This window comes from Juglans microcarpa x Juglans regia, chromosome 4S, assembly GCF_004785595.1.
Source record: "Juglans microcarpa x Juglans regia isolate MS1-56 chromosome 4S, Jm3101_v1.0, whole genome shotgun sequence".
Lineage (NCBI taxonomy): Eukaryota > Viridiplantae > Streptophyta > Magnoliopsida > Fagales > Juglandaceae > Juglans > Juglans microcarpa x Juglans regia.
Genome location: NC_054601.1, coordinates 1,290,414 through 1,302,952, shown reverse-complemented (window position 1 = coordinate 1,302,952; position 12,539 = coordinate 1,290,414). Strand labels below are relative to the sequence as shown.

Sequence of the window (12,539 nt, the reverse complement as noted above, 5' to 3'; positions counted from 1 at the left end):
TTAAATTTGAACGACAATTATTTAATGATCAAGATGCCCTTTAACAACCTCGGACCAAAAGTAATGTCGTGCTTTTGTCTTCGAGTTTGGTTTCCATCGTGTTAAAATATTACTGTATTTTATTTTATGCAATAAATAGATAAGATTGTTTTAAGTAAAAATAAATAAATAAATTGAATTTTTCCTTAATTTTTCAATCTTATTAATATATACAATAAATGTGTAAAATAAAATAAGTCAAAATTTGTCTTTAATTCATTGTTAAAAAGAAAAATAATATTTATAATTTTAGAATGTATAAGTGTTAAATTTTTTAAAAATATAATAAATATAAAAACTATATAAAAAAATTGTATTTTAATAATAAACTTTACTATTTTATCTTAAGAGTTGCATATCTTGACACCATACCTAACATTGCCCTCGCTGGAACATACAACCATGGGTCCGACCGTCCGATCTCGATCTAAAGAAAAGCGTAAATCCGTCATTCTATACGGGGCTCGAGTAATGGCAATCTTGAGATTGTTTTACAAACCGAGAGTTATTTGGTAACATGTCATGCATATAAAGAGTAGCCATGCTTACCCATTTCTCTGCTCAATGCTTTCTCCCCCCATCGATTCCAACCCCAGTCTCCAAAATTTGCAGAGAGCTTTCACCATGGGAAGGATCGCCTTTCTGTCGGTGCTACTGCTATTGCGTGCAACTGGCAGCATCGCATTTTCCTTCACAGATGGTGAGTCTTTTATGCACGTACCCAACGTATATATCAAATACGTATAAATTTTCATTTTTTTCAAAAGTGTTAATCCTTGAAATTTGAGATTTGGGACTAGTTTTTTATTCCTTCTGCTCCGAAGTAGTGGGTCTCATGCATACTGTGATCAGATCGATATTGTTTGTGTTAGTTTCATCCTTAACGTAGTTCATTTCTAAGCTGCGATCAAGGACCGGTAGATCAGATGGCAATTACTTCGAGTTTCGAAATTTTAGCATGGTCATGATCTACTGGCCGGGTGTTTGAAACCTGAAAGTTTGAAGTGAGCGGCGAAAGAGTTTCAGGCATTATTCCGAGGGCCTAATATTCGGAGGAATTAATGTGTATCTGATCTTTGTCAGGGTTTAGTTGATAGTGTCAGAGGTTTTGTCTCTCCAGTAATAACATGCTTCTGCATTATTTTCTGTTGCACATTGATTTGAGTTGACAGCATACGTATTTGATTCTGAATCTTCTGACATCCAAGAAAGCTATCCTTCGTTAAAGAGGCTTTTTGTCAGTCGGCCCACTTGCTTTGTCAGTAATGAGTTTGGAAGGTTGCGATTGCCCCATGTGGGATCACTTTTTCAGGCTGGCCAGAAAACACAGCACATGAATTGGTTTGTGTGCATGTTATATTTTTATTTAGAGTAATAATATACCATAATATATTATATAATAATATATTAAATAAAGAATATTTTTATAAAATATCTTATAAAAAAAAATATAATTTTATAAAAATACTTCTCCTTCAACTGTATAAAATGTTGTGGATAAATTATTTTTTATTTATTTATAATATTTATTTTTATTAGTTCATTTTTTAAATTTAAATTTTAAATTTTAAATTTCATTATTTTTATCGTATTATTTGTTTTATTAGTTTATTTTTTAAATTTAAGTTTTATAATTTTCAATGTAAGTAAATTTTTTATAAATACATTTAATATTACTATCCACGAAATTTATTTGCAGCTTACCATAAGGAAAGGAAAGGAAAACAACTCAGTTTTGTCGTCGTTGCATTAACGTTAATTTGTATGCACTACGTACGACTCCAAGGTGACCGGAATAAGTTGGTGCTGGTGTTAATAAACTTGAAGGCTATTTTTAGTTAGAAATGTTTTAGTTAGTAAGACATCTTTGTAAAAAAAAAGAAAATTATAAATTAATATATTTAAAAATATAATACCATAAAAATTATGTTAATGGGTAAGTCTCATTTAGTTACACGTCGTGTTTTATTTAAAATTGAATAAAATATTATTTTTTAATATTATTTTTATTTTAAAATTTTAAAAAATTAAATTATTTATTATATGTTATATATAAATTACTATTCACATTTATACTCAGGACCTTTTTTAATGGTTTATTTTATTAGAGTTTAATATCATATTTGAAGAGAAGAAATATCATATTTCTAATGGTTTATTTTATCAGAGCTTTATTTTGTACCTTTCACTTCAAACTTGAAAATGCAGGATTATTACCAAATGGCAACTTCGAGTTCGGCCCGAGGCCTGCCAACTTGAAGGGTACTGTAGTGGTGGGGCGCTACGCCATACCGAAGTGGGAGATTTCAGGGTTTGTGGAGTACATAAAATCGGGGCAAAAGCAAGGGGATATGTTGCTGGTGGTGCCAGAGGGAGCCTTTGCTGTTAGGCTTGGGAACGAGGCGTCAATCAAGCAAAGCATGAAAGTGGTTAAGGGTTTATACTATTCGCTTACGTTCAGTGCAGCCCGCACCTGTGCTCAAGAGGAGCGGTTGAACGTGTCCGTAGCGCCGGACTGGGGCGTGCTACCGATGCAAACTCTATATAGCAGTAATGGGTGGGACTCGTATGCGTGGGCATTCCAAGCCGAGCGTGACGTCGCGGAGATTCTCATTCATAATCCGGGAAGGGAAGAGGATCCGGCATGTGGCCCTCTTATTGATTCCATTGCCATTAGAGCTTTATATCCTCCAAGACTCACCAACAGTAAGTCATACTTAATTTTTAACATTGACATGATCAATGATTTTGCGCAGACACACACCCACATTATCAGGCCACGATCGAGCACATTCAATGTCCTGGAATTTAGCCTATATTTCTCTTAATTGTAAGTGTTTTTTATCAGAAATTAAAAAAAAAAAAATCAATCACATGACATGAGTCAATTTTCCATGGGATTTGGCTTATTTTACGTGCTTCTATTTTGGGCAAGATGACCATGCAGTTAGGTACCCAGTTTAGCAGCGATAGGACTACTTTTTTTTTTTTACCTGACGTCCACGTCCTACCTCTTTGGTTAAAACGTTCGGCGTCATCTGTATTGTCGTAGATAGCAGCAAGAAACACTGAGTTAATGAGAGCCTGCAAATCTACCAAACATTTACGCCCCTGTTCTCTGCAGGGATAGACACTCATGATATACACCATATAGTACTGAACCTCTAGCATGTCTACTGGATGCCATTTATTTCCCTCTGGGTTTTCTTCAGAAGCATGCTAAATTCTGATTACCTGACTTGTTTTAACATTAATCATGTAACTGTGCAGAAAACATATTGAAGAATCCGGATTTCGAAGAGGGACCATATATTTTCCCCAACACGTCTTGGGGAGTCCTAATCCCACCAAACATCGAGGACGACCATTCTCCACTGCCAGGTTGGATGGTGGAGTCTCTCAAAGCAGTCAAGTACATAGACTCGGACCATTTCTCAGTGCCACAAGGCAAACGAGCAGTAGAGCTTGTGGCCGGAAAAGAAAGTGCTATTGCCCAAGTAGTCAGGACGATTCCTGGAAAAACATACACCCTCTCTTTTGCGGTGGGAGATGCCAGCAATTCCTGTGAAGGGTCTATGATCGTTGAGGCATTTGCAGGCAAGGACACTGTGAAAGTGCCTTATGAATCTAAGGGCAAAGGCGGATATAAGCGTGCTGTGCTCAAGTTTGTGGCTGTGTCTCCACGAACACGTATAATGTTCCTCAGCACATTTTACACCATGAGAAGCGATGACTTTTCTTCACTTTGTGGCCCTATTGTCGATGATTTGAAGCTTCTCAGTATGCGTAACCCTCGGCGGATGTGAGGCAGCTTGCATGCATGCATATGGATGGGTATATTTGTATCTTAATTTGGTCAAACTACTGAGTAATTTTGTTTGTAATCAAGGAAGCATTAATGGGTTTTAGTATGGGTTTAGAGTACAATTCGAAATTGAAAAATTATATATTTATATATATATATATATATATATATACTGAATTATGTAACGATCGATATATTAATATAATGTATTAGTTTGATTATATTGACAGCCATGCATGTACTTTAGCAAAATAAATGGAAAAAATGGATATTTATTACATATGAATTACCCGAGTACATATAAAAAAAAAAAATGATCAGGGCTGCCTCCTGGATGTTACTAATCTAGGCCTCGTAACAAAATTTTTTTTAATATTTTTTAAGAGCTTTGTTGTTATATTCTCTCTGTATGTAACATACCATATGCATTATTTAAATAATAGAATTCAATTATTAAAATTAAAATTTTAAAATTTATGTTTTGAATTAAATTATATCATATAAATATTTTATTAAACTTATTTTTTAAATTTAATAAATACTTTATTAAATTATATCATATAAGCCTATGTTAACCGAATGGACCGGACCTTGATCACCAAGCCCAGGACCAAATATTGGATCGGTCGGCCCCACGCGAGCATGATATATTAATCGCTCAAAAGACTCAAATCGGACGGCCCAGAGAACTGCGTCAGCCTGAAGCTACCGGGGAGGTACTAGCCAGCTCCTCTTGTACATTGTAGATATAAAATGAAAATGATTTGTGCCACAGAGAGGGCCATTACTCACAGCGGAAAGAGGGAAAAAAATGGTATAGCTCTGCTTTCGTGATTTCTCGAAAAATATCCCTTTTCTTTTCTTTTATTTGATTTTCGTCTTCGTTTCATGTTGCAGTTGTTTGCCATTTTGATTCTGAGTTTTTTGGGGTATTTGATCTTTTGCTTTTGCGTTTCAGGCTTTGCCAAACCAGCAGACCGTCGATTATCCGAGCTTCAAGCTTGTAATTGTTGGCGATGGTGGAACCGGTAAATTTCCTTTAATGGATTCTTTCCTTCAAGATCTGACTGGTTGTCGGGGAAATTTAGGATTGTGAGATAGAAAAAAAATATTTACTTTGACTAAGCTGTGTATGTTTTGCTAATATAGTCTCTTTTATCTAGGGTTTTATTCCCTTTCTTTACCATTTTCATTATATAATTCTCAATTGAAAACATTCCAAAGAACAGATCTTTATGGTAGAACAAAAATTAAAAAGCAACCTTGCCCATTTTTGATCGTATATAATAACTCATAGTTCTTTAGGTTTAAATTTTTTTCTGTCATTTCCATCTCGTGCAGTTGGGTTTGTATGTGATAAATCAGTTACCTTTGATTTCGTTGTTGTTTTGGAAGTCATATTGGATTGTTGACGATTTTGCTTATTTAATTTCGAGTGTTTGAACAATGCAGGAAAAACAACGTTTGTGAAAAGACATCTTACTGGGGAGTTTGAGAAGAAATACGAACGTAAGTCTGATTTCATCTTTTGGGTTCTTTCCTTGGTGGTAAGGAAGGATTAAAACCTTGCTTTGACTACAAAGTCAAAGCCTTGCTTTCTCCAAGACATCGCTTTCATGGAAAAAACTGCTTGAACTTCTTTGTTTTTGTGGGACTGATCTTTCAACTCGTGTACAGCAACCATTGGTGTGGAAGTCCATCCATTGGACTTTTTCACCAACTGCGGGAAAATCCGTTTCTACTGCTGGGACACGGCTGGGCAAGAGAAGTTTGGCGGTCTTAGAGATGGTTACTAGTGAGTATCCTTCGTAATAAATTTTAGGCAATATTATTTTTTCTTAAAAGTGTGGTGGGCATGCTCGGTGTACCATTGTCCTCTTTAAGCCACCCTTTTTAATTTTTGTATTTCAATGTTTGTAACTTCTGTTTCATGTATAATAGTTTGGAACTTACTTTTCACAAAGCATGTTTGTTTTGCAGCATTCATGGACAGTGTGCAATTATCATGTTTGATGTTACTGCCCGCCTGACATACAAGAACGTTCCAACATGGCACCGCGATCTTTGCAGGTCTGTTCTGAAACCATGACTGGTCACTTGTTAGGTTTGAATGTCTTGTTAAGGCATCGTCGGGATTCAGCACCACTTCATATGGTATCGTTTTTCAGAGTATGTGAAAACATCCCAATTGTTCTTTGCGGAAACAAGGTTGATGTGAAGAACAGGCAGGTGAAGGCAAAGCAGGTTACATTTCACCGAAAGAAGAATTTGCAGTATTACGAGATATCAGCCAAGAGCAATTATAACTTTGAGAAGCCTTTCTTATACCTTGCTAGGAAACTTGCAGGGTAAAGACCTATTTCTTGATAAGTGATAGAGAAAATACTCCCCTTTACTTGCAATCCTGCTGATAATTCTGCAGAACGCGTTTTAAGGATTATGATGAAATATGCTTCTTGTTTAGGGATCCTAATCTGCATTTTGTTGAATCTCCTGCCTTGGCTCCCCCAGAAGTGCAAATTGACTTGGCTGCACAGCAAAGGTAAACACTCTTTGACTTGGCAAATTTCATGTAGGCCCTTGTTTAGTTATGAATTACTCATCAAGTATGATAACGTAGTTCTTCCCTTCTGCTCTTCTCGCATCAGTTTGGATCTTAACCCTTGTATTTACTTTTTGTTGGTGATTTCCCCACAGGCACGAGGATGAGCTTGCTGCTGCCGCTAGTCAGCCCCTTCCTGATGACGATGATGATGCATTCGAGTAAAATGGGGGGGGGATTCATGTTTTTGGCAGAGTTTCTTACCAATATATGCGAGTACTTGAGCCATGTATTCTCTCTCTAAATTGCTGGCATTTGTATGTTGACATACATATATTTTTGGCTGTTGCATCATTTTGAGGATGTGGGGCTATACCGATTTTTCTTTTTCTTTTTCTTTTGTTGCTTTGTTTCTTCTTTTCCTGCCTTTGGGGCACGACCTCTTATGTCTCCATACCCGATTCTATACTTTTCAGTTTTGCCTGGTTTAACAATGCTTCAGACTCTGATTTTGGCAAGTTGGAACGGCGTGGCTGGGGTTTGTAAAACCGCATCTGCATGCAAGACCTTGTCCTTGAAATTCCACTGGAATTGTGCATAGAACAGGAAGCCGGGTAGCGAAAATGATATACATATTCAATTAGATTTTAATAAATCGGTTAAACATATTTATGTAAGAGATAACATCCCATTTCGAGTACAATAATGCTGTTGATCAGCTCGTAGATGCGTAAAAAAAAATAATCAATTAGCACGTCAAGTTACAACATCAATACTCATTTCCATCAGTTAGTAACAACCATTCGTTTGCTCTCCAGTATCACTCAGATTAGCATCAAATGTGTGCCTAGGCGGTCCATCCTCAGCTAAAAATACTCATCATAAGCATCGCCACACCCTGAGGAACGATCGTGGTGGCCATCAAAATCAACCAACTGTTCCTCGAACAATCAATTCAGGATAAGTCTGACCTCGATCATCAACGATCTTAAAAGCCTAAGAAACATTGCAAATTCAATTTCCCAGCCACCACTCGCGTTAAATCTCAAAGACAGTAAATCTATGATAATACATGAAGAAGAGCAGCAATTAAGTAAGATAGAGTCCCAGCAACCCTTCCGCTCATTGACAGGCTTTATCAAGGATGGGTTGCCCAGAGATCTGCACATAAATACAAGTCACTGTGCCCTTTAATACTACAGAGTGAGAGGTCGTTTAATCTACTGATTAGCATTATCCAACATGAGAAAGTAGGGGAAAGTTCCTAGAAGGGAAAACACAAGGGAAGTTGGGTATTGATAGAGAGCTTTGAGATTGTCCTAACTCGTTACTATACTCGCAAGGGTGCAAAGTTGACCTTGATAACAAAGTAGGCATTCTACAAAAACACTATCATTTAATTAAGTAGATTATATGAATTGTACAATCACTAGAGAGTAGCTTCATAACTATCATATATTAAATACAAAGCCAAAACTGGGAAAATCCAGACCTCATTATGTTGTCAATTTTGAAGAAATAATGGAATTAGTTAAATTAACAGAAACTTATCCATAGGGATAAAAGACAAACTTTTAGCCAATATAAAAGAAAACTGTAATAATACACACATTATCTGAACTGAACTAGAAGTTTGATCAGAAGATTTACCATATCAAGATTGTTCTCCCAAAAGTTTCAAAAGTTGGCACCATATGGGTCCCATGGTTCCTAGCAGATCAGAAATCAACCATGCCACTGATGGCTTGTCAGCCATGCTTTCCCTCCCTCAAAACCATACTCCTCAGCAAATGCCCTTCCCTGGGTTTGGGCAACACAGCAAAGCGAGTAGTTTGCCCTAGGACTCTCCACCCCTGGAGAGAAAGATGTCAACCAAGATGGAGCTGGAAGCCAACCTATACCTTCTTGGGACTTGCCTTGCCCAACATCTAAGGTAGGTGGTGCCTATTTACTTGGAGAATGCTTTTTTTTTAGGTTATTTACTTGTACAATGCTCTGGACGAAAGCAAGCATTCTCCCCCCCCCCCCCCCCCCCCCCCCCCCCCCCCCCCCCCCCGAAATGGAGTAAAGCCGAGGATTCATTGCATAAAAGGAGGAAAATCACTTTGATATCTTGTCTCAGACAAATAAGTGACTCACTGGAGATGGAAATAAAATACTATATTTGATCTCGAAGTTCTAATATAGAACTTCTTCCAATCCTGGAATTGGGGATTAACAGCAGGAATGACATATTGCTATACACAGACACACACGGACACATACATATACATCATGGATGAAGTGCTTGCACAATTGTTTAAGCCCAGAGAAAGGCAGCAAAACCCAGCATCATCTTTAGACCTTTGGAAGCAAGGCATGCAAGCCTCCAACTTTGGCCCTGGAAAAAGTAGGGGTTTCATCAATAGAATTCTTGAAACAGAACTCCCAGCACTAAAGGGTGAAGGCATCAAGCAATACCATATTAAATACAACAAAATGTTTATTCAAAGGAGCACAAAATAGCTTTCTTTTCACTCCCATTGCTTGATTTCAATAATCAAGAGCTGCAGATAGAGAGGTCAACAAGAAACTTCTCAAAAGATATGTCAGCCAAACCTTTCTAATGATTAAAAAATCAACATCTTTGCTGGAAAATAATTAAATATCACAAATCCATCCACTTAGAAAAATATATAAAAAATTCACCCCAAAATTCAATGTGTGTGTGTGTGTGTAAATGAAGAATAAAACATGAAATAAAGAGCACAACAATGAGCCTGGACAAATTCATTTTTGTATAAAAGTATTTAGTACATGATTTCCAAATTACAAATTGAATCAACCAGAAGCTACACAATGTAACCACTCCTCCAGCTTCTTACAATGACGAGAAGGAAATTGTCAAGTGTAGAATATCCTATTCTAAAGGAAAAAAATCCCTTGATTGTTAGTTAACTAAGATGAATGCTAGTTTGAGCTGATTTTAAATTCCTAATCTCCATCAAATGTTCATCATTGGAAATGTTGAGTGAAATGCGGAGATTTGTCAATAGAGCTTCGTGTTCCCAACTTAAGGGCCCAGAAGCATATATTGCCTCTAGAGTGCTGCGATAAGCATGCAACTCTAATCTATGGATTCTTGCAGGTACATCCTCTTTCATAGAAAGGGGACATTTTCGTTCCTCATCTCCACAATTATAAAAGGAATCTGCATCACTACCAATAGGATCTGCATCTTGAGTAGGATCTGATAAATTATGACCAGACAACTCATTTGTACTGTTGCTAACAACACTACAACTACCAACAGAAGATGCAAGACTACTACAATCATTAGGTTCTGAACTTCTTTCATGGAAACAAAAAATAGAACCAATCTGATTTCCCCTCTCCAATTCAAACCATCCAGTTGTTCCATTATTACAGGAAGCATGCATGTATGTTTCACCCAGATTTACTCGTGGGCAAGCAACAGCATCTACCTTTTTCAGCAAGAGGGATTCACCCTCTTTCTGGATTCCTCTCGTTTTTCTGGCATATGGTTCAATATTAGAGGAGCAATAAGGGAGAGATCTCTTCAATATCCTAGATGAGACAGTATAAGGCTCTTGAAAGCATGTATTGTCTTGAGCAGCTAAACAATTATATCCTGCCTGCATCTTTCTTCTTGAAATGAATTGAGGAACTCCAGAAGTAATCTGATGACAATACGAGCTAGATGGTTTGTTGGATTTCACCAAATCACAACTCTCCAAACCCTGTGAAAAAAGCCAATGTAAAATCAGTCAAAACAAGGGTAAGGATAGGCGGTGCACTTCTCGATTAAAAGTGCAAACTCTTCATTGAATATTACACAGAAATTCACCATCTGAATATGAACACTGAAGTAAGTGAGAAAATTTTTTAGTCAAGATAAAACATACCAGGACCCAGTAAAAGGCAAGAACCTTTAAATGTTCTCACTAAAGTTCAACTAAGAAACAAAACATAATAACATATCAAAGAAAGACAAAATAGATGCCCACCTTTCTGATCACAATCCATTCATTATTTTGCCAAGACTGACGCACCCGAACGTTGGATTTGTGAACTCTGAACTCCTCACAAGACCCCAGTAGCCTAGCCAAATAATAATCTCTGCCAAAAGGCTTCACAACCATGGCTATTTTCCAAGAACCAACATCAAAAACTTCCACAATATCTCCAACTGCACAACTCTCCACACTTCCCACAGAAGGAGGACAGGGTCTAATGGCCTTCCTTGGCACTCTCTCCACAAGTGCCTCACTTCTCATGCCACAAGAACCTTCAAATACGACACTATAAGTGTGCCCATTGCCTGAAATAATCTTAGCACAAGCCCATTCAGCAGGAGTCGCCTCTTTCTTTCTTAGTACTTCCACTTTACTCCCCTTCATGAATCTCATGATTGTTATTCTGATTGAGAATTCAAGATTACAGAACCTGTACGACCCAAGATTTCATATGTTACGAATGGTTTATGTGATTCCGAACACCAAACATACAAGTCATACAATTTTCATTAAAAAACATAAAAAAGCATGCCGATATTTATTGGAACAACCACAAATATGTGCGTTGTGTGTAATCTTCTCTTTTTTGTTTTGGAGAGAACCAACAATCCAAGAAACCCAAATCAGTTGAGAATAAAATAAACTAAGAAAATACAAACATAACGGTGGTAGTTCATGCACAAATTAATAAAAAAACGATCAGTTTCCATATATATTTAAAAAATAAAAGTACAAAAACAACTAACAAGTATCAATCCAAGGCCAAGATAGCATTATTAAATTAAATAAATAGAGCAAAATTAAATCAAAACATATAACCGCAAAATTTTTCAAAAAAAAAAATTAATTAATATTTTCATTCTAGAGCATGCAGAGGACATCAAACTTCAGAGAAAAATTCCAAAAAAGAATCTTTGAATTGATACCAAAAAATGCAGATAGCACAACAATAAAGAAGTATTATGAGGAAAAATTGAAACCCTGGAACTAAAAATTAAGGAGAGAATTCACTGACCTTCCCCGATGATCGTACGAAAATGAATCACTGTAGAATCCAGACTTTTTCTCTTTATCGTTGTGTGCTTCTCTTTCTGATAGATTTGTGTGTTTTGCGATTGTGAGTTGGAAGGGGGAAAAATAGCTAGGGTTTGTTAGAACAAAAATAAATTGGTATAAATAATAAACATTTTTTTATACTTCTTTTCCAAGTTTTTTTTATACTTCTTTTCCAAGTTTAACTCCTACTCTCAAGTCTCAAGTCTCAACGATAAAAAAGGAGGGGTGCGTAGTGCACACAGACTCGTCTAAAGCGTTATCCTATTCATCTAGACCCTTTGAAATTTTGAATGAATCACAACACGTATCTCTCGAATTTTAATATTTAATATATAGATTAAATTTAAAAGTCTAGGAGATCCATTTTTTTTACGGCCATAAATTAATTTTTTTTAATGTATCTTTCAAATTTTCAACTTTTTTTTAACAAAAACAGATAATTTAATGTAGAGATTGAATTTGAATTGAACAGGCAAATATAAATTCATGTGATATTAACTAAAATTTAAATTTGTATTTGACCAATTCAATGAGAATCTTCTAAAGAGACCCAATATGGAAGAATGCTTATGAATTGAGAAGTGTTCGTACTAAAATTGACACTCAAGAATGGTATTCTCTCGCATGCATTATTATCATGAAAATCGTCGTGAACAATTGAGTAATGGCACGTATCGTTTTAGGGTGTTTAAGTACAGTGCATCCTTTTCTAAAAATAATGAGATATATTATTAAAAAAAACAATTTTTTCCTATAGACTCGTATTTACTTGATTTTTTCTAAAGTAAGTGTGTTGGATTTGTACATTCTAAAATTATGAATATCATTTCTCTAATAGTTCAAACTCCTCTATGATTTAAATAGAAAATGACCATAATTCGATGAACAATTTGCTATAATCTAGTATACTTGTCTTGTAACACACTGTTGGTTAAATCTACAGATATATTCACAAGATCGTTATGTTATCTCTTAGAACAAGACTTCAAATATTCCTTAAAAAGATTATACAAATGAGAAGGAGATATTCATTCTAACACATCATATGAGTATATGTTAATTTATAAATTTATTTTTGTAA

At 35.9% G+C, this 12,539-nt stretch overlaps 3 protein-coding genes and 1 long non-coding RNA gene across 4 annotated transcripts; 2 read left to right on the top strand and 2 right to left on the bottom strand.

Moving 5' to 3' along the window:
- Positions 1-585: 585 nt before the first annotated feature.
- On the top strand, positions 586-4,065 carry LOC121263774. Its single transcript, XM_041166842.1, has 3 exons — positions 586-739; positions 2,248-2,745; positions 3,310-4,065. Exons 1-3 carry the CDS (start codon positions 604-606, stop codon positions 3,843-3,845), a joined length of 1,170 nt encoding a protein of 389 aa, XP_041022776.1. The 5' UTR covers positions 586-603; the 3' UTR covers positions 3,846-4,065.
- Positions 4,066-4,513: 448 nt separating this feature from the next.
- Positions 4,514-6,865, top strand: LOC121263772 (GTP-binding nuclear protein Ran-3-like). Its single transcript, XM_041166841.1, has 8 exons — positions 4,514-4,658; positions 4,803-4,872; positions 5,297-5,353; positions 5,522-5,639; positions 5,825-5,914; positions 6,013-6,192; positions 6,309-6,386; positions 6,542-6,865. Exons 1-8 carry the CDS (start codon positions 4,656-4,658, stop codon positions 6,609-6,611), a joined length of 666 nt encoding a protein of 221 aa, XP_041022775.1. The 5' UTR covers positions 4,514-4,655; the 3' UTR covers positions 6,612-6,865.
- A 172-nt stretch (positions 6,866-7,037) lies between these two features.
- Positions 7,038-8,410, bottom strand: LOC121263773. The gene is made up of 2 exons (XR_005940341.1): positions 8,037-8,410; positions 7,038-7,547 (listed from the first exon to the last, which is right to left on the bottom strand). It is a non-coding gene; the product is annotated as an uncharacterized LOC121263773 (long non-coding RNA).
- Positions 8,411-9,125: 715 nt separating this feature from the next.
- Positions 9,126-11,697, bottom strand: LOC121263771. The gene is made up of 3 exons (XM_041166840.1): positions 11,418-11,697; positions 10,394-10,832; positions 9,126-10,126 (listed from the first exon to the last, which is right to left on the bottom strand). Exons 2-3 carry the CDS (start codon positions 10,793-10,795, stop codon positions 9,320-9,322), a joined length of 1,209 nt encoding a protein of 402 aa, XP_041022774.1. The 5' UTR covers positions 10,796-10,832; positions 11,418-11,697; the 3' UTR covers positions 9,126-9,319.
- Positions 11,698-12,539: the final 842 nt, after the last annotated feature.